Source organism: Colobus angolensis, unplaced genomic scaffold (assembly GCF_000951035.1).
Source record: "Colobus angolensis palliatus isolate OR3802 unplaced genomic scaffold, Cang.pa_1.0 Scaffold390, whole genome shotgun sequence".
Classification (NCBI taxonomy): domain Eukaryota; kingdom Metazoa; phylum Chordata; class Mammalia; order Primates; family Cercopithecidae; genus Colobus; species Colobus angolensis.
Window position 1 is genome coordinate 125,874 of NW_012117266.1, and position 23,373 is coordinate 149,246.

At 46.7% G+C, this 23,373-nt stretch overlaps 2 protein-coding genes across 3 annotated transcripts in view; both read right to left on the reverse strand.

Moving 5' to 3' along the window:
* Positions 1-23,373, reverse strand: part of HUNK (hormonally up-regulated Neu-associated kinase) — a 132,973-nt gene that overhangs the window by 81,054 nt on the left and 28,546 nt on the right. The window lies entirely within an intron of this gene.
* LOC105520960 (heterogeneous nuclear ribonucleoprotein A1-like) lies at positions 11,935-13,321 on the reverse strand. Of its 2 annotated transcripts, XM_011954971.1 has the most exons (2): positions 12,647-13,312; positions 11,935-12,487 (listed from the first exon to the last, which is right to left on the reverse strand). In XM_011954971.1, the coding sequence occupies exons 1-2, from the start codon at positions 13,251-13,253 to the stop codon at positions 12,291-12,293; spliced, it is 804 nt and encodes a 267-aa protein (XP_011810361.1). In that variant the 5' UTR covers positions 13,254-13,312; the 3' UTR covers positions 11,935-12,290. The 2 variants fall into 2 exon arrangements, with proteins under 2 accessions (XP_011810361.1, XP_011810360.1); XM_011954970.1 differs by having other exon boundaries at positions 11,935-13,321.

Here is a 23,373-nt window from a genome sequence, read left to right on the forward strand (position 1 = left end):
AAAAAGAGAGAAATGAAAAGAAAGAGAGAGGAAACCTTAAAGAAGGAGAAGAAGAGGAGGAAGAGTTGGCCTTGCACAAAAGGGGAAGCACTGCTCTCCTCAACACAGGACAGGAGGAAGAGGCCATGTGTGTGGATCCCAACCCATCAGAAGAGGGGTCATTTGCTAACCGTCAAGGAATTCATGCTTGACGGCCTTTGTTAGGTATTAGGAGAAAAAAAAAACCAATGTAGAATTTTACTTAGAATAAGGGATGCACAAAATGACCCAGGCCCAGTAATGTACCCAGTAATGACACACACTTCCATCAACCAATAGGTCTCTAAGATAATGGACATAAAGAAAGCACTTAGTACAGTGTGTGGCACATACGAAGTGCTCCTTAAATTGACACTGTTATTATCACTACCAATTTACTTTCAATGAATCAACCCGTAGAGAGGGTAAAAAAGCATTCAAGCTCAGTTCAGCTAAGGAAAAAAAAATGTGCATTTCCTTGACCGGTGGTTTCAGCATATTAAAAAAGAAGGCTGAACTGTATCTCAGTGTTTTGAACTCTCTGGAATAGAGTTGCTTTTAAACCCCAACGCAGTGACTTCCTATCAGGCGAGTCTCTCATCTTCTTTAAATATTGACTTAGCTGAGACTGTCTACATAGGATCAGAGTTAACAGGATTTTAAATTCGTCCCTTCCTCCTGTATCACCCTTCACTGCCTTTAAAATTCATTACTCTGAAACACATCAAGTATTGATGTATCCAATCTCCAAAATGAGAAGTCAGATGTAAAATGGATCTTCTGTACGACTGAGAGGAAGAAAAAAAATACTGATCAAAGAGACTCCTCTTTAATATCGCAGAAATATACACACGTGTTTTACACATTATACAATGTGCTGTGTTTTAGAAAGTTCATAGCCTTTCCTTAATCAAAGCACTTTTACACCATGTTTTAAATAATCAAAATGCACAGGGAATGGGAAGCCCTGATCAACTGAGTTTTCTTTTCACATGGAAATTATCCCCCAAAAAGCTTTCTTCCCAGAACACTTTGGTTTCTTAATGAATACTGTATGCTAAACTCAAATGAATCTTTCCTTCTTCAATAAACATTTATTAAGCACCTAAAATATACCTGCCAATGTTCTAGGTATAAGTGTGTGCAGGTTGAACATCCCTAATCTCTAACCTGAAGACCCAAAATCCAACATGTTCCAGAATCTGAAACTTGTTAAGCATCAACATGACACCGATAGAAAATGCCCACTGGAGTATTTGGAATTAAGGGTGCTCCACTGGGTACAAAGCAAACATAAAAAACAAACAAACAAACAAACAAAAAAAACCCTAATCTAAAACACATCTGGTCCTAAGCAGAGAAGGGATAATTAACCTGTACTACAAAAGAGTCATGGATCTTTAGGTACATTTGTGGAGGCGGGGAGGATAATTCAGATTCTTTGTAATGGTTCAAGATTGCCATCTGCAATAGACTGAATTGTGTATGTTGAAGCACTAACCCCCAACATGACTGAAGAGAGAGAGACTTTAAAGAGGTTATTAACATTAAATGAGGTCATTAGAGTGGGCTGATGTCCTTATTAGAAGGGGAAGAGACACCAGAACTCTATCTCTGAGCCTGCACAGAAAGGCCATGTGAGGACATAGAGAGAAGGCAGTCATCTAGAAGCCAAGGCGAGAGCCTTGGGAGAAACCAACCCCACTGGCACCTTAAACTCGGACTTCCAGACTCCAGGACTGTGAAACATGAATTTCTGTTGTTTTAAGCCACCTAGTCCATGGTATTTTGTTATGGCAGCCTGAGCAGGCTAATAGACCATCTGAGCATCCTACAGTTCTACAGGATTCCCTGCGGAAGAGTAAAAATGTAAGAACAAAGGGCTAGCGTTCATTTACTGAGGACTAGGGCCAGGTCGTTTTGTTTTGTTTTGTTTTGTTGTGTTGTGTTGTGTTGTGTTTTGTTTTGAGACAGAGTTTCACTCTTGTTGCCCAGGCTGGAGTGCAATGGCAAGATCTCAGCTCACTGCAACCTCCGCCTCCTGGGTTCAAGCGATTCTCCTGCCTCAGCCTCCCGAGTGGCTGGGATTACAGGCATGAGCCACCACACCTGGCTAATTTTGTATTTTTAGTAGAGATGAGGTTTCTCCATGTTGGTCAGGCTGGTCTTGAACTCCCGATCACAGATGATCCGCCTGCCTCAGCCTCCCAAAGTGCTGGGATTACACGCCTGAGCCACGGCACCCAGCCTAGGGCCAGGTCTTATAGTTCCTCTTCTACCCTCCTCCTGCCTTCCCCAGTCTGGAGACATCACAGCAACAGCAGCTGGGCACACAGGCTCTGAAGCTGCAAACCCTGGCTCTAAGAGCATCCATCAGAGTCTTCAATAAGTGGTGGTCAGTAGGCTCTGCGTGTTTGGTTCAGAGGAGTGGGTAGACATGGAAGCCAGACAGCCCCTGCCCTGGATTGCCACTCCCACCACTCCCTCTGACTGTCTCACCAGGGTCCCCGGTACCCAGAGGCCACCCTCCCTGCTGACCTCTCATAGTCCCCTTGCCCTCCCAGGTCCCACACCTCCTGCTTCTCCCCCTGGAGCCTCCCTGAGGTTCTGTCCCAGGTCTTCCTCTGCTGGAGAGGCATGCGTCCACCCCTCCACTTCCAGCACGCTCGTGACTGTCCATCTGCCCATGAGTGCGAATGCTTGTCCTGCTCACACCTCTTCCTGAGCTCTGACATGCCTCTGGCCATCCGCACCTGGATACTCTGTGGGCCTCCCAGCCTGTCACCTCCCCCTGCCCCAACTCCTCTCTGGGGCTCCCAGCTCAGCCTACAGCACCACCATCCACAGGTGGTCCTACTGCAACATCCTCCTCCAGCCATCCCACCCCTATTCCCACACCTCATTCATCACCAAGAGTCTGTCACCTCCACCTTGGACAATCTCCCTCCCTGCTGCAGCCGTCATCCCTCTGGCAGAGTTGGGCCTCCCTGCTAATCTCTCTGCCTCCTGTCTCCCACCCCCACCCAGCCCGGCCTGGAATTCCCTCCCACACACTTTTGGCCAGGTCAACCCCAGTTCCCACCCGCCACTGGCCTCAGGTTACGGTTTGCTTCCCCGTCCAGACTGGCTGGGGTCACTCTGGGCCTCCCCAGCTGTCACTCTCAGCACACACACGCTTCGCTGCTACGATACCCTCCACCGTACTTTCCACGAAAGCAGGAATGCTGTCTGACCTCCCAGCACCTAGCACAGGGCTGGGCTCACGGGAGCAAGGGAAAGAGGGAATCGATGAATAAATGAATGCATGTGTGGAAAATCCCACCAGGGCACTACAGCAGGTCAGTATAAGTTCTTGGTCATCTCTACTACTGCCTTGAGAAGTCCCACCACTGAAGCCCTCAGATTTCCCAGTTACAATGTAGGTAGACCAATGCCTTCCCTTCAAACATTAAATTCATTTAAATCAAATGTGGGTGCTCTCTGTGGACACCGTTTCAGCTAGCGTGCGATCATGATGCAGAGTCCACAGACCTCTGCGTGAGAAATGTCCCCCAGGCAGATGGCTTGAGCCCAGGAGTTCCAAACCAACCTGGGCCACACGGTGAAACCCCGTCTCTCCCAAACAAATACAAAAACTTAGCCAGGCATGGTGGTGCAGGCCCGTGTTCCCAGCTCCCTAAGAGGCTGACGTGGGAAAACGGCTTGACCCTGGGAGGTTGATGCTGCAGTGAGCCGTGATCACACCACTGCACTCCAGCCTGGGAGACAGAGGGAGGGGCTATCTCGAACAAAAAAAAGAGAAACGTCCCCTTCTCAGAGAGACTTCCCCAACCAGCCTAATTACAACTCTACCCCTCTCCTCCCCCGACCGAGGCACTCACAATCTCCTAACCCTATTTTTCCCCATAACTCACTAGGCGACAATAGGGTTTCCTTAGTCACCACACGAAATTCTCCCACCTCCAGACGCCTGCTGGGATCAGCCCTTTTGGCTCCTTCTCACCTTTTTCAAGGCCAGACCCATTCTTTTCCTAGAACACTTCCAGAACCCCCTTCCGGGCACCAAACCCTCGGCCATTTCAAAAGTGACTGCACCTGGTGTGTCCAGCGTCCAGCACCGCATCAGGAACCCGGAGGGAGCTCCATCAGCGTGCCCTGGACAACAACAGGGCCAGCATGGACCTGGAAAGAAGATGGGGCAGGAGGGCCGGGGGGGAAGGACGGATGCATGGCCATGGCCAGTCCCGATCCCAGGTGTGTCTTCCAGATTCCACTTTGGGGTGGAGAGCAGCTGTACAACTGACGCCGAGTGCCAATGCTAAAAAGTAGGCATGAGGACACCGAGCGGCTGTGGAAAGTCCCAACAGAGACAGAAATTGAAGATCCGTGCTGAGCCCAAGGCAGTGGGCTGTCGTCCCTGCTTGCAGTCCAGCCTTTCCTGCCGCAGAAAATGGTTTCTCGCTTCCTAAAAGTGTGCCTAAGAGGACAGGTCATGGGGAGAAGGGGTGCCAGGGAGACCTCACAGGTGCAGCATTACAGCAGGCGATCCATGACAGAAGGACCCTCATTCTTCACCACCAGCCCCCATGTGCCCCCGTAAAATTCCTGACATGCCAATGTCTAATTCTGGGCTGTCCCCTTGGTGGGCACTCCATCCCTCTCCCAAACTTGTCTGAGCTGTCGCCTTCTCCAAAGCAGCTAATTTAGAGGGACAGGAAGGCTCCCCAAAAGCGAGGACCATGAAAACGCACCCAGGCTCCCCGTGGCTCCCAAAGGAAAGAAACCACGCCCTGAGGACGCCTGTGCCACTCCCATCAGGCAGCCCTCGGCTTGACCACCTCCTCGCTGTTCCACAGCAGCAGAAACAGGGGTGTTCCTTCCCGGGGGGCCTTGGCCACATAGCACTCCCTTGACCTCTAAGATCCTGCCAAAATGTCAGCTCTCAGAGAAGCTTCCCTGACTCACCCATTTATAAACCACATCACCTGGAGCTCACAACCCATGTGCACCGGGGCTGTTTGTCCCATAGCACTTAGCACCTCTGAAGTCCCACAGAACCGAGTGAGCATGGAATCTGCCCAAGCATGGAATCTGCCCGACGCCTGGAAGCCCCAGAAGGAAGGGAGGGTCCCTCACTGACATGCTTACCACATCCAGAATAGGCCCCGCACACAGGCGGCGCTCAATGAGTATTTCTTGAATGAATGCATCCAGGTGTCTATTTCAGAACCTGTTATGGGCTAAGTCATGTCCTTCGCCCAAAATTCCAGCTCTAGCCCCAGTGTGACTGTATAGTTGACCCTCCATGGGTTCCAACCTCAGATCAGAAATGTCGGGGAAAAAATAATTCACAAAGTTCCAATAGGCAAAACTTGAATTTGCCACATGCCAAGTGCTGAGTGGAATCCACGTGAGTGAAGTGATGTGTAGGCATTGCATTAGGTATTCTAAGTAAGGTGGGGATGATTTAAAATATACAGGAGGATAGGTATAGGATATATGCAAATATGACACTATTTGTTATCAGGAACTCGAGCGTCCTTGGATTTTGGTATCAGAAGGAGATCCTGCCCAGCACTTTGGGAGGCCGAGGTGGGCGGATCACCTGAAGTTGGGAGTTCGAGACCAGCCTGGTCAACATGGCAAAACTCTGTTTCTACTAAAAATACAAAAATTAGGTGTGGTGGTGCATGCCTGTAATCCCAGCTACTTGGGAGGCTGAGGCACGAGAATCACTTGAACCCGAAAGGCAGACGTTGCAGTGAGCAGAGATCACGCCACTATACTCCAACCTGAGTGACAGAGTCTCAAAAAAAAGAAGGAGATCCTGAAACCAATCCCTGCAGATACAGAAAGATGGCTGTATTTGGAAACAGGGCCTTTATAAAGGGAAATAAGGTTAAATGAGGACATGAGGGTCATGCCCTGATCCAACAGGACAGGTGTCTTGATACAGACAGAGACACCAGGGATGAGAGCACAGAGGATGTCTGTGTGAAGACACAGTGGGAAGGCAGCCCCTTCAGTCAGCCAAGGAGAGAAGGCCTCAGGAGAAACCAAACCTACTGATCCCCTGATCTCAGGCTTCCAGCCTGCAGAACTCAGAGAAAATCAATGTCTGTTGTTGAAGGCCCCCCAGGTCTGTGCTATTTACTATACTGGCCCCAGCAAACCAAAGCAGAACCTGTATGAAACCTTTATGATGGTTATTAGTAATAACAGAATGGCTCGCTTTGTAAATCTCATCATAAAAATTCAAACCTGGTTGACAGCGCTGGAAGAAATGATTTGGGCAGGGTAGGCAAAGGGAAAGCCCCCAAAGCAATGAAGGAAATGACGAAGGCCTGAGGGCTCCCTGCTCCAGCCCAAGCCTGAATTCCGCATAAAAGGGCTGAAAACTGTGGTGATTAGCATGACCCAGTGGGGAGTTTTGAAAATAAATTGGTTTCACACCGTCTTCCAAAGAAACGATGTGTGTAAATGCATCCAAGTGGAACATGCTCCTGTGTGGATGATACTTATTTAACAGAAAGCAGAAAATATCCTTTGCTGGCTTTATAATTAATTTCAGTGTAGCTCCGATTCGCAGAGAAACAATGCTAGACAGCAAACACACACATCCCTGTCTTTTACAGGGGCCCATTAATTGCTGCTATTTATGTAGCAGCGCTCAACTGCCTCTGACCCCTGGCTGCCCGCTGGCCACCCTCCTGCTGCTGAGCTAAAATTCGCCTTTTTGTAAATGAGGGAAAAAAGTTTCCCTCCCCAGTTTAAACAACAGAGCTCATTAGGACTGATCTTGGCGATGCTAACAGAACCAGGTGCTGGGCCAAGGCAAAAAGCAAGACTCTAAGGAAAAAACAATGTCAGCATCCAACGCAGGTCTGGGAAACCCTCCCACGCCCACCCAGGGGCGTTCTGAAGCCTCTTTCCTGGGGATCCTCTGGGCCCGGGCTCCAGTTCAGTAAGCAAATCACCCTGGAAACATATCCTGCTGGTGAGAAACTAGAAACTGGTTCTTGCAAGAGAGGAATGCAAAACGGAGAATTTTGAGATAGCAAGGTAGAATGGCTAGGCTGTACAGACAACTGTGGGGCTTGTGCAATTGCTGGAATTCTTATCAGAAGCCTGTAACTTAGTTAAAATATGTGTTCTTGCTTTGTCCAAGATGCATTTATTATCCATAAGGATAAAATTAACCCTCAGTCCCTCCAGAGTGCTGCCCACTTGCAGTGCACCAAAACTCAGGAATCTTAAGGGGAAATGAGTATTGTTAAAACAGGTAATGCTAGCATCATTTCTCTTTGGTTTGGAAAAGAGTCAAAAGGGCCCAGTTTACAAGTTTTTTGAGATCGTGTGTGATTCATCTTGGTATTCCCCAAAATGTTTGTTTGAGCCCTGAAACACAACTGATAAATATATTGGCAAAAAAAAATCCTGAACACCGGATGGTCTTAAATCCTCAGAAACTCCCATTCCCCAGTAGCCCTGTCTGTTCCCAGTCTCTTTCAACTCTGCCCCATTTTTAATCATCCAGAGTGTAATTCTGCAACAACAGAGAGGAAGCCTCAAATTACATAATCTAAAAGCAACAGATCCACAGCATCCAAAAAACAATGGGCTAGTTATGCATGACCACCCCTCGCCAGCCATGACGGGTGACTTGCTGAGAATCCCAGCTGGACACCCCGACCGTGGTGGGCAGCCTGCACTCCCCTCTCCCTCCCTGCCTCTCTGAAGTCACACATCCACAATCGTTCCTCCTCGCTGAGGCCTGCCTTCTCCCCACCTGTTGCCTGACCGGTTCATCCCCTTCCCCCTTGTCCCTCCCTACAACGGATTGCCAAGTCTCCTCCAGAAGGTTCCTTCCTGGCCACCCCCCTGCTCTGGCCAGCCTCCTGACAGGCCCCCAGCACTCCTCCACCCTCCCGGCTTTCAGCCCCTTCTGGCACGAGGCCCCAGAGTCTTCTTTCTAAGGAGAGTTACGGTCATCGTCTAAATAAAGTCCAGATTCCTCGACGAGAAATTGAAAGTCCTTCGTGATCTGCAGCACACCCCGACTCCCACCCACACCTCCCTCTCCACTTTTTTTTTTCTTGGAACAAAGTTTATTTTGACTAGCTTACATTCTATCAGTTTTTGTTTAGCCCAATTGCCTATGGTCAAATAAAATTCTTTAAATGCTTTTACACAATAGTCAAAGCGAGACACAGACTCCTTAAGTTTTTGTTCATTTAAAAAACATTTTTTTTTTATTATTGTGGTAAAAACACCTAAATAAAAGTTACAGTCCTCATCATTTTTTTTTTCTTTTGAGATGGTGACTCGCTCTGTCACCCAGGCTGGAGTGCAATGGCGTGATCTCAGCTCACTGCAACCTCCCTCTCCCGGGTTCAAGTGATCCTCCCACCTCGGCCTCCCTAGTAGCCGGGACTACAGGTGCCCGCCACCACGCCTGGCTAATTTTTGTATTTTTAGTAGAGACAGTGTTTCACTGTGTTGGCCAGGCTGGTCTCAAACTCCTGACCTCAAGTAATCCGCCTGCCTCGGCCTCCCAGAGTGCTGGGATTAACAGGTGTGAGCCAGCACGCCTGGCCTGTCCTCAGCATTTTTAAGTGCGCAGGTCAGAGGTGTGAAATATTCACATGGTTGTGACTCCTCTCTACTTTTTATATCTTCCAGGTGCCCCGGGCTGCCTCCCTGCTTCTCACATGTCCAACCCATCAATCCCCACCTGGACACTGTCACTCTTGGTTCAGAAGGAACAACCGGTACCTCTGAGCAACCTCAGAATGGCACAAGAGAATCCACAGGAGACATCCTCGCCTCAGCCACATGACCAGTGCCGTGCAACCAAGATCTGTAAGCCACATAAGTCATTTTACATTTCCTAGTAGCCACAGTAAGTAAAAGGACACAGGTGAAATCAACCAACACTCTATTTCCTATAACCCTATTTATCTAAAATATTATCATCTCAGCATGTGACCAATATTTTGAAATTCTTAAGGAGATATTTTGCATTCTTTTTTTTCCACACTATGACATTTTGAGATCTGGTGTGTGTTTTACAATTGGAGCACATCTCAGTTAGGACAAGGCATATTTCTTTTCTTTTTTCTTTTTTTTTGAGATGGAGTTTCATTCTTGTTGCCCACGCTGCAGTGCAATGGCGAGATCTCAGCTCGCTACAACCTCCACCTCCCGGGTTCAAGAAATTCTCCTGCCTCAGCCTCAGCTGGGATTACAGGCGCCTGCCACCACGCCTGGCTAATTTTTCTATTTTTCGTACGGCCAGAGTTTCACCATGTTGGCCAGGCAGGTCTCGAACTCCTGACCTCAGGTGATCCACCCACATTGGCCTCCCAAAGTGCTGGGATTACAGGCGTGAGCCACCATGCCCGGCCAGACCAGGCACATTTCAAGTGCTCAACAGCTACATGTGGTGAGAGGCAACTGTATGGGACAGGGAAGTTCTGGCTGCCTGGCTTTGGGCAAACCACTCACCCTCTGAGCCCAGGGACCAGCTGACTGCCTGCCTGAAACCCAGCACTCAAAACACAAAGTCTGGGCCTGTAATCCCAGCACTTTAGGAGGCTGAGGTAGGCAGATCGCTTGAGCCCAGGAGTTCGAGACCAGCCTGGGCAACATGGTGAAGCCCAATCTCTACAAAAAATACAAACATTAGCCGCATATGATGGCACCCATCTGTGGTCCCAGCTGCTTGGGAGGCTGAGGCAGGAGCCTGAGCCCGGGAGGCAGAGGTTGCAATGAGCTGAGATCATTCCACCGCCTTCCAGCCTGGGTGACAGAGCAAGATTCTCTCTCAAAAACCATTAAACAAACAACAACAGCAACCACAAAATCTGGAGAATGAAGGAAGGAAGGAAGAAATGCTCTGTTTTCTCATCTGCAAAGTGCATACAAGATTACCAGTCACCCACATTTGTAATGAGAATTAAATCATGCCTTTGGGAACCCAGCTAAGGTCAGAGTCCCAGTACTGAGAAATCCTAGGCAAGAAACTTAACCTCAGTAAGCCTCCGATTATTCATCAGTAAGCCAGGGATAATAATGGTGGCCAAGGTAAATCATGCAAAGTGCTTGCACATAGTGACCATCCATTAATTGTAGCTAAAACTGAGCCAACAATAAGGACAACACCGTGGAATTAAGATATAGCTAATAGATGCAGATGATGCTAAGGGGAAATATCAAAGCAAGTCAGTGCATGGCAGGGGCAGGGGTGCAAAAACCCAGGGGAGGGAGAGACACAGCAGCTCCAGGAAAAAAAATAAATAAATCAAAATAACAGTTGTACACTAAACTGAACACAGGAATCCTTATCACAGCTCCTCCCAGTCTCGGGCCCGCTGGTGACCCATTTACAGGAGGTCCTCAGTAAACCTCTGCAGATGGCTTCTCTGTGCCACAAGGACACAAGGCTTCCTTCCTCCCCACCTAAATCACACACTAAACATCGGGGCCAGCCCCCATGCCTGTGTTCATGAGAAAGGGAAAAGTAGGTCTTTCTTCCGCTCTGCCCTGATTTATTCATGTGTGTTTATGGTGTCAGTCTGTACAAAGCAGAATTTGTGTTCCTGCAATGACTCCATAAATCCTCCTGGCCTCCCTGCACTGGCTGGGAATAATGAATGCTCTGCTTCCACTGACAGCAGATAATGGCTCTCAGGAAGGGCCAGGAATCCATAAGCAGATAACAGAGAGCTCAGTGGGAGGTGGGCGCGGGCGTGCTCACACGTGTGCACAGGGTGGGAAGAGCGACATGGAGATCGTAAGATGCGGGCTTGGACTCCTTTTTCTTTTTCAATACGTTTTGCTCTTTCAATCATTTTAATTACTATCTCCCACTGTGTTCATTTGCTAGGGCTGTCACAACAAAGTATCACAGACTGTGTGGCTTACTGTCTCACAGTTTTGAAAAGATACAAGTCTGAGATCAAGGTGTAAGCAGGATTGGTTACTTCTGGGGCCTCTCTCCTAGGCTTATAGATGGCTTTAAAAAGTAAAAAGAAACAGGTGAAATTAACTAATAATCTATTTCCTATCACCCCATTTATCTTCTCATTGTGTCTTCATACAGTCTGCCCTACGTGTCTGTGTCCAAATTTCCTCTTCTTATAAAGACACCAATCAGATTGGATCAAGGCCCACCCACAGGACCTCACTTTAACTCAACTACTTCTTCTTTCTTTTTTCTTCTTTCTTTTTTCTTTTTTTTTTTTTTGAGACACAGTCTCACTCTGTTGCCCAGGCTGGAGTGCAGTGGTACAATCTCAGCTCACTGCAACCTCTGCCTCCCAGGTTCAAGCAATTCTCCAGTCTCAGCCTCCTGAGCAGCTAGGATTACAAGCGCGCACCACCTCACCGGCTATTTTTAGTAGAGACAGAGTTTCACCATGTTGACCGGGCTGGTCTCAAACTCCTGACCTCAGGTGATCCGCCCACCTTGGCCTCCCGAAGTGCTGAGATTACAGGCGTTAGCCACCACATCCCACTCAACTACCTCTTTAAAGACTATCTCCAAATCCAATCACATTATATGGTACTAGGAGTTAAGGCTTCAACACGTGAATTTGGGGGTGGGACACAATTTAGCCCATAACACCAGTAAAATTTATCATGAATTCTAGTACTAAGGAAAAAAACAGATTTAAAACAGCAAAGACCCAGGGAAACTCCAGAGAGGAAGCAACACGACTTGAGGAAACACCAACAATCCCAAGACATCTCCAAGCAAACTTGATGCTTTGAGTTCCTTTTCTATCACATGTTTTCCCAATTTATGGCTTTCTAAATGCTATTTTAAGCTATTAACTTTTCTGCAAATAAGCCTATCGTTGGCATCTCTGGAGACATCTCTACTTCTTATCTTTGCAAAAAGAGGGCACCATCTTTTTTTTTTTTTTTTTTTTTTAAAAAAAGACATTTATTCAGCGTCACGATCAGACTATTACATTTAGCAATCAACAGCATGGGTGCAAAAAAAAAAAATCTACATTAAAACCCTTTGTTGGAATGCTTTACACTTTCCACAGAACAGAAACTAAAATAACCTGTTATACAATTAGTCATAAATACAGTCCTCGAGTTTTTTGCCCATACACATGAGTATTTGTCTAAAACATGTCTTCTTTGTAGCAGCTAGGCCCTGCCACCACTGTGCTTGGCTGAGTTCACAAATCTGTTGTAACCTGTAGCTTCCCTGTCACTTCTCTGGCTCTCCTCTCCTGCTAAGCTTTGTTTCCTAATTAAAATCTTCTGCCACTGCCATAGCTACTGCTGCTGCTGGAACCGCCATAGCCACCTTGGTTTCGTGGTTTTGCAAAGTATTGGCCTCCACCGCCATAGGGGCCAGAGCTTCTGCCTCCAAAATTTCCTCCCTTCATGGGTCCAAAATTTGAAGACTGATTGTTGTAATTGCCAAAATCACTGTAGCTTCCACCACCTCCAAAATTGCTTCCATCATTACCAAATCCATTATAGCCATCCCCACTGCCACCATATCCACCACCACCACGGCTGCCACCAAAGCCACCACGACCACTGAAGTTTCCTCCACGACCGAAGTTGTCATTCCCACCGAAACCACCTCCACGACCACCACCAAAGTTTCCAGAACCACTTCGACCTCTTTGGCTGGATGAAGCACTAGCCATCTCTTGCTTTGACAGGGCTTTCCTAACTTCACAGTTGTGGCCATTCACAGTATGGTATTTCTGAATGACAATCTTATCCACGGAGTCATGGTCATCAAAGGTTACAAAGGCAAAGCCCCTTTTCTTGCCACTGCCTCGGTCAGTCATGATTTCAATTACTTCAATTTTCCCATACTGTTCAAAATAATCTCTTAGGTGATGTTCTTCAGTGTCTTCTTTAATGCCACCAACAAATATCTTTTTCACAGTTAAGTGGGCACCTGGTCTTTGAGAATCTTCTCTTGAGACAGCTCTCTTTGGTTCCACAACTCTTCCGTCCACCTTGTGTGGCCTTGCATTCATGGCTGCATCCACCTCCTCCACAGTGGCGTATGTGACAAACCCAAAGCCCCTGGAACGCTTGGTGTTTGGATCTCTCATTACCACACAGTCCGTGAGCGTTCCCCATTGCTCAAAATGGCTCCTCAGGCTCTCATCGGTTGTTTCAAAGCTCAACCCTCCAATGAAGAGCTTCCTCAGCTGTTCGGGCTCTTTAGGAGACTCTGACTTAGACATGACGGCAGGGAGAAGAGAGACTTTAACGATGCTTCTTCGGCGGTGTCCACGGGCAGAAAGGGCACCATCTTTTTATTTGCATTAGTCACCTTGGATTTTCATTTTGTCAGCTGCTTTCAGTGAGGCAAAAAGTTTAGGAAACATCAGATAAATGTAGTTTCTACTCTTTACCATTTGTTCAACCATTTAAAGTTTAGCAAAATGTAAACAGAGACAGAAGGGGCCCAAAGAGTAGACCCAAAAAGATTTCCTGAAGCAAAATCCATGTCAGAATCTGCCGGGATTTCAATATTTGAACATAAAAGGCCAATCTTTTGTGGTGAATAGCCATGATTTGTATACTAGATGGAGAACCGAGACTAATTGCTTAGCTTACAGGAAAAGGAGAACTCAAAATACCTCCATAAAGAGGTACTTAAACTCTTGCAGTAACTGTAACTATTGGATGAGAAATTCACAGCTACCCCCAAGTGGGTTATTTTAGTTGATTTTGTTTAGTTTTCTTAAACAGCATCACGACTTAAGAGTAACATCATCTAAATCAGCTATCAAAAGACAGAAAGAGGAAACCAATGACTTTCAACCAATACTGTTGATCCCATTAGATACAACCTAAGGATGTTTTAGAAAAACTAACTTAAAATATTCCTCTTACTTTTTCCAAAACCTTCTGGATCCCACCTTGTGAACATGCAGAAATAGCAAAGTCCTTTGGAAACTGTGATCACTGAAGGAACAGTTGGGGGTTTTACTTTTGTTTCCATTAACGGAGGGGTAAATTTTATTTAATAGAGGCTTGGGGACTTGCCTAGAGTCACACAGACAATTCCAAGACTGCAACACAAACATTTCTATTCTCTCCAGGACACTAACTTTCAAAATTCTTTTAAAATATAGACTTCTTATTCATCATTTAGTCAACCGCCTGGCTGTAAAGGTAATTTTTTTTTTTGGCAAGAGTAAATTAATGTGTGGCCAAGAATGAAAATTATTTTCAACTCCACAGTATTTTTAGTACCTAGCGAACATTTTTTACTATTCCAATGACTAAAAAGTAACTAATGAAACAATATGAAATATACACATGCAGCAACATGAATATTTATATAGTCAAGTTCAATAAAAGAATTATTTCTAGAGAGCAGAATATCATCAACTTCAAAGGGATGTTTTCCACTTACAAGAACGTAATCATTATGAAAATACATTTTAAATTCTGAGCTGTCTTTTTTGATTTGTGATGGAGGGGTAGCTGTGATTGGAGTTACTATTCTGAGTTTATGATTTCCTACCCCACTGGGCCCCATACTCTGAATTTGGGTCAAGCATCAGTTATCCATTGCTTTCATCAACATTAGTGGAGCTTTGTTATGTCAAAATCATGTTAGAAAGAGTTTAATGTGGCTTTCATGGGAATCAAGATTTACGGGTTGCAAATTCCACCTCTCCCCCGCACTAAGAAAAAAAAATGTAAAATTAGACACTTTGATCATGATATTTTTAAAAGTGGATCAGTAGTGTTAATCTCATTATATTAAACACATATTATCATTACATAAAGAAAAGATTAATAGTGTGAGAGCTTATAATTAAGCAGCACACAGGGTGGATCTCCTTGGTCTAGAGAATCAATAAATAAATGTAGGCAACTGTCTGATGAACTTAAGCTTAGTAAATATTCCAAGTGGCTGGGAGATCCATTTAATGGTCTAAATTAACTAGTTTAGCTGTCAATAAGCATGCAATTGATGAGCTATTTGGACAATCGCCATTTCTGTCAGTTACACGGTGTGAAAACAAAAGGCACAGGTGTGGACCACAGTCATCAAGCCACGTAAACCTCCAACTGGGACTAGTTTCACTGAATCAGCACATGACAAGCAAGACCCTGTAAAACACTGTACATGTTTCACGTAACCCACACAAGCCCTACGAGGAAGAAGATGCCATTACTTCCCCTTTTTACAGAGGGAAACTTTTGGTTCACATAGATTAAGAAACCTGCCCACGGCCGGGGACGGTGGCTCACGCCTGTAATCCCAGCACTTTCGGAGGCTGAGGCAGGTGGATCACCTGTGGATGGCAGTTTGAGACCAGCCTGACCAACATGGAGAAACCCCATCTCTACTAAACACACAAAATTAGCCAGGCGTGGTGGTGCATGCCTGGTATCCCAGCTACTCGGGAGGCTGAGGCAGGAGAATCGCTTGAATCCGGGAGGTGGAGGTTGCGGTGAGCCGAGATCACGCCACTGCACTCCAGCCTGGGCAACAAGAGCGAAACTCCACCTCAAAAAAAAAAAAGAAAGAAAGAAACTTGCCCACAGGCTGTCCAGCTGGGACATGGTCAGGCATGGATGTGACTCTCAACGGACAGCTAAGTAGACCCTTGCCATCTAGATGGGTGGTATGACCTGGTTGAGGCCTCAGCTGGGCCTCAAATAACCCAGTGGGTTATTTGATCATTGTGAACACCTAAATCAGGTAGTAGTTCAATGTGACCAAAGAAAAACAAAAACATCTTACTCTCTAAATCTGTCACTTTAAAAGCATAATTCCCAAATCTCTACACCATGGGCATCCTAACAAGCCAACCTATGCTGCCTTAGCATGCAGGGGTAGCCTTACCACACCTGAGCATCACAGCTTAGTTTGCAGAGGGAGGAACAGTATAGGTGGGAAACAGAACAGGTGAGTTACAAGTTTCAACATTAGCTAAACACAGATGTGACTGACCCTGGGTCTTTCACTTTGAGACTTCAAAGCTTCCTCCGAGGCAGCTTGCCAGTCTCTGCAGCCTGCCAAGCAGAGGTGACACAGGCTGCCTGCTCAGCCCGAGCTCATCACTCCCGCCACCAGCCTGAGGCCTCCATATCAGAGAACTCCTGGCAATGCATTAAAAGCCAGGTGGACAAACCGAGAGTTGTCTTCCCAGGGCCTAGAGGGGGACAGTACAGGTGGAGATGGTCACCCCCTTCTCCTCACCTCTAAGTGTCTCTCTCTCCCCTCTGCAAACTTCAGTGACCAACCAAGTCACCCAGCAGACACACCCCAGACGCTACAGAAGAACCCAGGCTGAGAACCTGTTACGTGTTATGTGTCCCCCAACAAATTTCATGTTGAAATCCTAACCCCCAGCAGCTCAGAAGGTGACCTTGTTTGGAAATTAGGTCATTGCAGATGTAATTAATAAAGATGACATTATTCGTGTGGACCCTAATCCAATATGACTGGCGTCCTTATAAAAAGGGGAACTTTGGACATAGAGACACACAGAGAGTGCCATGGGAAGGCTGGAGTCGTGCTGCCAGTAGCCATGCAAGTGCCAGGAGCTGGGAGAGGGGCTTGGAAGAGACCCTTCCCCAAAGCCTTCAGAGGGTGCACCTTGATTTTGGACTTCCCGCTCCTTCTGGCTTACTGTGAGATCATCAGTTTCCAACGTTCTAAGGTCTGTGGACACTTTGTCATGGCAGCCTCAGAAAATGAATGAAGTACTCAAGGGCTACAGGCATCTGATCCATACTGAAACCACCCTGGGAAATTCTTCCCAACCACTCCGCGTCCTGTCCATTAGCAAGTTAAACAATAAACCACGATCAACCCCAGGCTGACTCTGGAGGAAGGCTTACTTCCAGAGTACTGATTAACTTGGACAGGTATCGCTGCGCACACAGGGTTCCCAAGCAGAGTGCTGCTGTTGAGAGCCAGACTCAAAGAGGAGACCTTTGATCCACGACAAAACCTCAGAATTGTAGCCAGAGCTTCCACATGGAGACCTGCATTCTACCGAGTCTGTCAAAGTACCCACTATTTGTGAAAAATCATGACAAGCACAGTAGAGTTTGTGTGTGTGTGTGTGTTTCAGTAATTAAGACCTGGTTCTAGCCTACATAATCCTGCAACCTGGAAAGCAGCTAACACACGCTTGCTTGTGCTTAAGATGTTGCATGGAGTCAGAGAGATGACATGGAGACAGAACAAAGAGCGGGGAGAAACTACCTCCAGTCGGGCGGAGGAGGGCAGGCTCCACAAAGAACTAACGTGGCATGTCAGTAGGGCTGAAAGGAGCTAGGAGGGTGGGCCTGGAGAGGTACCAGCCGGGAAAAAGGCGGCCAGCAGGCCCCACAGAAGACCCTAGGAAGACAGCTCACCTTGTCCAGCAGACACCGACAGTGTTGGGACAGAAACTCAGAACACAGCATGGGGGGCTAATCACAGAGAGCACGGAATGCACGGGACAGAATTTGGAATTCGCTCTGTTATAATAAGACCCATCAAGATGTTTTCAGCAGGTCTGTGGACTCATTAGAGTTCACTTCTAGACAATTAGGGTGGCTTACGCTGCGAGGAACAGGGGATGGGGCGAATGAACGAGGATTAAACTAGACTGTGTCAAAGGGACTCAGTAGGAGATAAAATCAAAAAGCAGCCAGAGGCCGGTCGTGGTGGCTCACGCCTATAATCCCAGCACTTTGGGAGGCCGAGGAAGGTGGATCACTTGAGGTCCAGAGTTCAAGACCAGCCTGGCCAACATGGTGAAACTCCGTCTCTATTTAAAAAAAATTAGCCATGCCTGGTGATAGGCACCTGTAATCCCAGCTACGTGGGAGGCTGAGGCAGGAGAATTGCTTGAACCCAGGAAGCAGAGGTTGTAGTGAGCTGAGATCGCGCCACTGCATTCCAGCCTGGGCAACAAGAGTGAAACTTGGTCTTAAAAAAAAAAAACAGCAGCCAGAGGTGTAATTTACAGGAGTCGAATAACCCAAAAGGAACTGAGAAGATGGAGGAACCAAGATGGTGCTGAGCAGGAGCAGCAGGGAATGAAGAAGAGGCAGAGCGGTCAGTTTGGTTTAGAACACATTATAGGTTAAACTGTGTCTCCCATAAGGATATGTCCAAGGCCTAATCCCCAGGACCTCAGAATGTGACCTTATTTGAAGACAGGGTCATTGCAGATGTAATTAGTCAAGATAAGATCATAGTGGAGTAGGATAGGTCCCTAATCCCATAGAGCTGGTGTCTTTACAAGAAGAGGAAACACAGACACACACACAGAGCAAAGGTCACGCGAATTTGCAGGCAGAAACTGGAGTGATGCATCTCCAAGCCAAAGCAGGCCAAAGACTGCAGGCAACCACCAGAGCTAGGAAGAAAAGAAGATTCTCGTCCCCTACAGCATACAGGGAGAGCAAGGCTCTGCCAACGCCTTGATTTCATACTTCTGGCCTCCAGAACTGTGAGACAATAAATTTCTATTGTTTGACACCACCCAGTTTATGGTACTTGGTTATGGCAGCGCAGGAAACTAACGCGGAACGTAAAAAGGGAAGATCTAAGTAAAATTAGTGCAGCAGGAAGTCGTTGCCCGCCTCGACTTTTTAAATCATTTCCTTCATGGCACCAAGTGCAGAATGAGCTTTTCCCCTTTTGTACTCATAAATCTATCGAGAACAGTGGAACAGGGTGGGAACTTAAGAGCAGCTTATCATCATTCAGTCTCCACAATAATGTACATTATAAGTGTTTGTAACGTTAAACCATGAAAGAGAATAAGCTCACAGATAGTATTCCTTACGAGGAGCCTAACAAACGATTTAGGCATATCGATCGGATGCTTTGTGGATATTAAAACTTTGCTTTCATATCAGTCTTTCTTCTAACATCAATAGACACTGCCCTTTCTCTCAAACTTCTCAAATTCGTTCCAAGCAGAGCTTGGCCTGACATTCATCATCCTCTCTCCTTACACTTCTAGAAGCTTGGACCCCACTCCTGCCCTGTTCCACCCCACCCCACAACAAAGCTCAATGCAGGGCCTCTCCACAGGGGTAAAAGACTACAGAGGCCTCCAGAGTCGAGACAAAAAGTGAGCTGCAAAAGGCATACACTCAGTCCACCTATTTTTGCCCTAATAAAAAACCCACAGCCAGACACGATGGCTCACGCTTGTAATCCCAGCACTTTGGGAGGCTGAGGCGGGCAGATCACTTGACGCCAGGAGTTCGAGACCAGCCTGGCCAACAAGGTGAAACCCTGTCTCTACTAAAAATACAAAAATTAGCCAGGCATAGTGGCAGATACCTGTAGTTCCAGCTACTGGGGAGGCTGAGGCAAGAGAATCACTTGAACCTGGGAGGCAGAGCTTGCAGTGAACTGAGATCATGCCATTGCACTTCAGCCTAGGCAACAAGACTGAAACTATATCTCAAAAATAAATAAATAAATAAATAAATACCCACAAAGTATAAAGCTTGTCCTAATAATAACCACAAAACATAAAATGGTTTTGCCAGGTGGGGTTTCACTACAGAGCATATGGATGAAAAAATAAGACTGAGAAATACTGCCCTGTGTGGCTCACCTCTCGGCCTTCTCCTGGAAGCCAGACCAGCTGGGGGTCTTGCACCTCAAGTCTGTTTCCAGAGTCTAAGGTCTTCCTTAACAGAATGTCAGCATAACTGTCGCTTCTCTGCAATGCATCCCTACTCCACGTAGCCTCCCTCTTTCTCTCTCCAAGAGAACTGTCAGTGAACCATAAGCCCAAGTGCACTTAACAATGATGAGCATCCCGGGGCAGGGGAGGAGGTGAGCATCTCGGAAAGATAGAACATGGTGGAACAGAGGCAATGAAGCTACCTGAAGGTCCAGGCAGCACTCTCCACCCAAAGCCCATGGAACATCAATGCCCGGGGCAGTCTATCTTTTAGCCCTGACCACCCCACCTCCTTCACTGTCCTCTTGGCCTTTGCCTGTCTCTTGCTCTTTGCTTCCAGGGTCCAAAGACCTTTTTGCGGCTAATGAGATGGGATAAGAAAAACAATGACATGGTGTTACGGGTCAATTCTGTCCCCCCAAAAGGTGCTGGAGTCCTAACTCCCAGCATCCGTGAATGTGACCTTATTTGGAAATAGAGTCTTCGCAGATGACCCAGTTAAGATGAGGTCATTACGGTGGGCCCTAATCCAACATGACTGTGTCTTTATTAAATGGAAAATGTGAACAAGAGGCAGACACGCACAGAGGCAAGATGATGTGAAGATGCAGGGAGGATGCCCTTCAAGCCAGGAATGCCTGGGCCTATCAGAGGCTGGAAGAGAGGTCTGGAAAGAACCTTTCCTTGCAGCCCTCAGAGGGAACCAGCTCACCTTGATCTTAGACTTCTGGTCTCCAGAATGAGACAATAAATTTTCATTGTTTAAGCCACACAGTTTTTTGTTGTTGTTGCTATTGCTTTTTTGTTTTGGTTTTTTTTGAGACAGGGTCTTGCTCTGTCACCCCAGCTACAGTGAGTGGTGCGATCTCAGCTCACCGCAGCCTTCACCTCCTAGGCTCAAGTGATCCTCCCACTTCAGCCTCCCAAAAGTAGCTGGGACTACAGCCCTTCGCCACCACTTCTGGGTAATTTTCGTATTTTTGTACACACAGGGTCTCCCCATGTTACCCAGGCTTGTCTCAAACCCCTGAGCTCAAGCAATCTGCCTGCCTTGGCCTCCCAAAGTGCTGGGATTATAGGTGTGAGCCACTGCGCCCGGCCCTAACCACACAGTTTGTAGTACTTTGTTACGGCAGCCCCAGACAACTAATGCACATGACATCATGCTACTAGCAACAGCATTTTTTAGTTGATCACTTTAAGAGTGTTCCTAAAGAGTGAACATTTTAAGAGCTACAGAGAATAATCTTTTGGGTTCACACAAATCATGCAAAGTAACACAAGTCATGTGTCAATATCCAACAAACAATATAAAGAGCTTTACGGACCATCCTAATAATTTTCATACATCTATATGTGTCCATGAAGAAATTCTAATAGGAACTTGGAACACCTTCTTCTTTTGATGGTGTTTTGTAGAAATATGCCAGGGAAACCAAGACAGCACTATAGGGAAAACATTTTCTTGTTTGTTTGTTTTTCTTGACCCAACATGGAATGAGACAGCACACAACACCATACGAGTCAGGAATCCAATGAGTATTATTGATTTCCTTACTCAAGGAGGACATTGTTTCCAGGTATCGTGGTATCTGGACAGAATGTGATTCATTACAGAACAGAGTTTAGTGAGGCAAGAAGTGAGAGAGAGAAACCCCAGGCTCCTACCCAGAGGAAAAAGTTACTGAAGAGGAGGATCCCATTAGACAGTGGTCTCGTGAATCAGGTGAAGTTTCCCAGCGTGATTCCTGAAACTGAACTCAGCTTCTGGGCCACTCAGCAAATGGAGGTGTATGAAGAGTGCGTTAGTTGGCCAGGGCTGCCGTAACAAAGGATTATAGACTGGGCGGCTCCAACAACAGAACTGTATTTTCTCACAGGTCTGGATGCCGAGAGTCTGAGATCAAAGTGTCAGCAGGGTCGTTTCTTCCTGAGGCCCTTCTCCTTGGCGTGTAGATGGCCACCTTCTCACTGTGCCATCGCACAGTCTCTCTCTGTATGTGCGCACGTCTGTGTCCAAATTTCTTCTAGGGACACCAGGTATATTGGATTAAGGCCCATCCAGATAACCTCATTTCACCTTAATCACCCCTTTATGATCCTATCTCCAAATGCAGTCACCTTCTGAGATACTGGGGGTTAGGACTTCAACATATGAATTTGGGGTTGAGGGTCACAATTCAGCCCACAGCAAACACCCTGACAGATATAAGACTTGTTAGGCTCCAGGTAATGCCCTCCTTCACACTGACCCTCCCCTAGGGGTGTTCAGAATGACAAGAGCTCAGCAACCACCGCGAAACACACAGCAGCTCACTGGCCCTTTCGGATGCAGAAGCCACACTGGGCAACTCTATTTAAAAGGTTGCTTCAGCCTGAGCACCAGTGAGGCATGGCCCACCCAGCTGTTTGTGAGAAATCAGAAGTTACTTTCCTAATGCTGAAATTTTCCTCTGTCACACAGAGATGGATGGGCCTCTCAGATTACACACAGAGAAAGCCAAAACCACCACGTACCATTCCCAGAAAAGAAAACAGAAAAATCTCTGTTCCAAGGCTGGTTTTTCATTCTCTCCACTTGCATGTAATTGTCACAGGCCCATTATTAAATTGTCACACCATTTCCCCATCCAAGGAAGGAACAGGGCTGATAAGCAATCAGCACTTTGGGGGGAATTTTCTCTTCGAATTTGCAGACCGGAGTCTCTGGGACTTGAGTTTAACAGCTGCTTCGGCTCTTAACACACAGGAAGTCTGAGAGCCCTGGGGCCCTGCGGCAGGTTGAATGATGACTCAGGAGACACGAAGTTCACAGGTCTCATGAAGGGCATTTCCCCAAGACCCTAATTGTTACATATGCCAGAGCATGTCTTGTGTCTCCTGGGCCTTGAGTGACATAAACACACTGAATTTATTTATCATCGAAATTCTTCATCTTGCTTCTCTTTCTCTTACAGAACAAGCAACAAAGCAGACTTTGCCAAAGAAAGAGACCAGGACTGATTCTGCAGATTTTTACCTGAGATTCGCTAAAATCCTGGGACACTTAATCAGTCACTGTTGGAAGAAACATGGACTTTTCCACTGTAATAGCATGAGTTCTGTGTTTGTGATTCACAGCTTAGCTCCAACTCCAGGAGGCAGGCTCCAATGGGGCAGATTTGATTCTTGAGCCTGTTCACAGTGCACTTGGTGCCTCAGACAAAAGCACCCAATGGAGGGGGCCATTTGGGGGTAAAAATCCAGACCCCACTTGGCTTGCCAACTCTGTGCCCTAGAGCAAAGGATATATTTTCCTCCCAAAATGCTGTCTGTTTGCTAAACCATGCACCTTGCAGCTGCATCCATTCAAACAGGAAGCCTTTGTCCAACTGGGCTGCCCAGAGGGGACGCCTTTTCTAATTGGCCCACTTGAGGATGTGCTTTTTTTTAATTGGTTGACCCAGCGGGGATGTCTTTTTCTAATTGGTCTGGCAAGGCACAGCTTTTCCAATGTGTACAAAAGCCCACACAGGTTATCAGCAGCTCTGCATAAAAAGGGCCATCATTAAGTGTTGGAATGAAAAAACGAACGATCATCTCCAAGTAAAGGTATCATTTGTGTTATTTTTTAAGCTAGTTACAACGGGGCAATTTCCCCAGCAGTGAGTATTCTGACATCACAGTACACCTGGCAAATGGCTTGAGA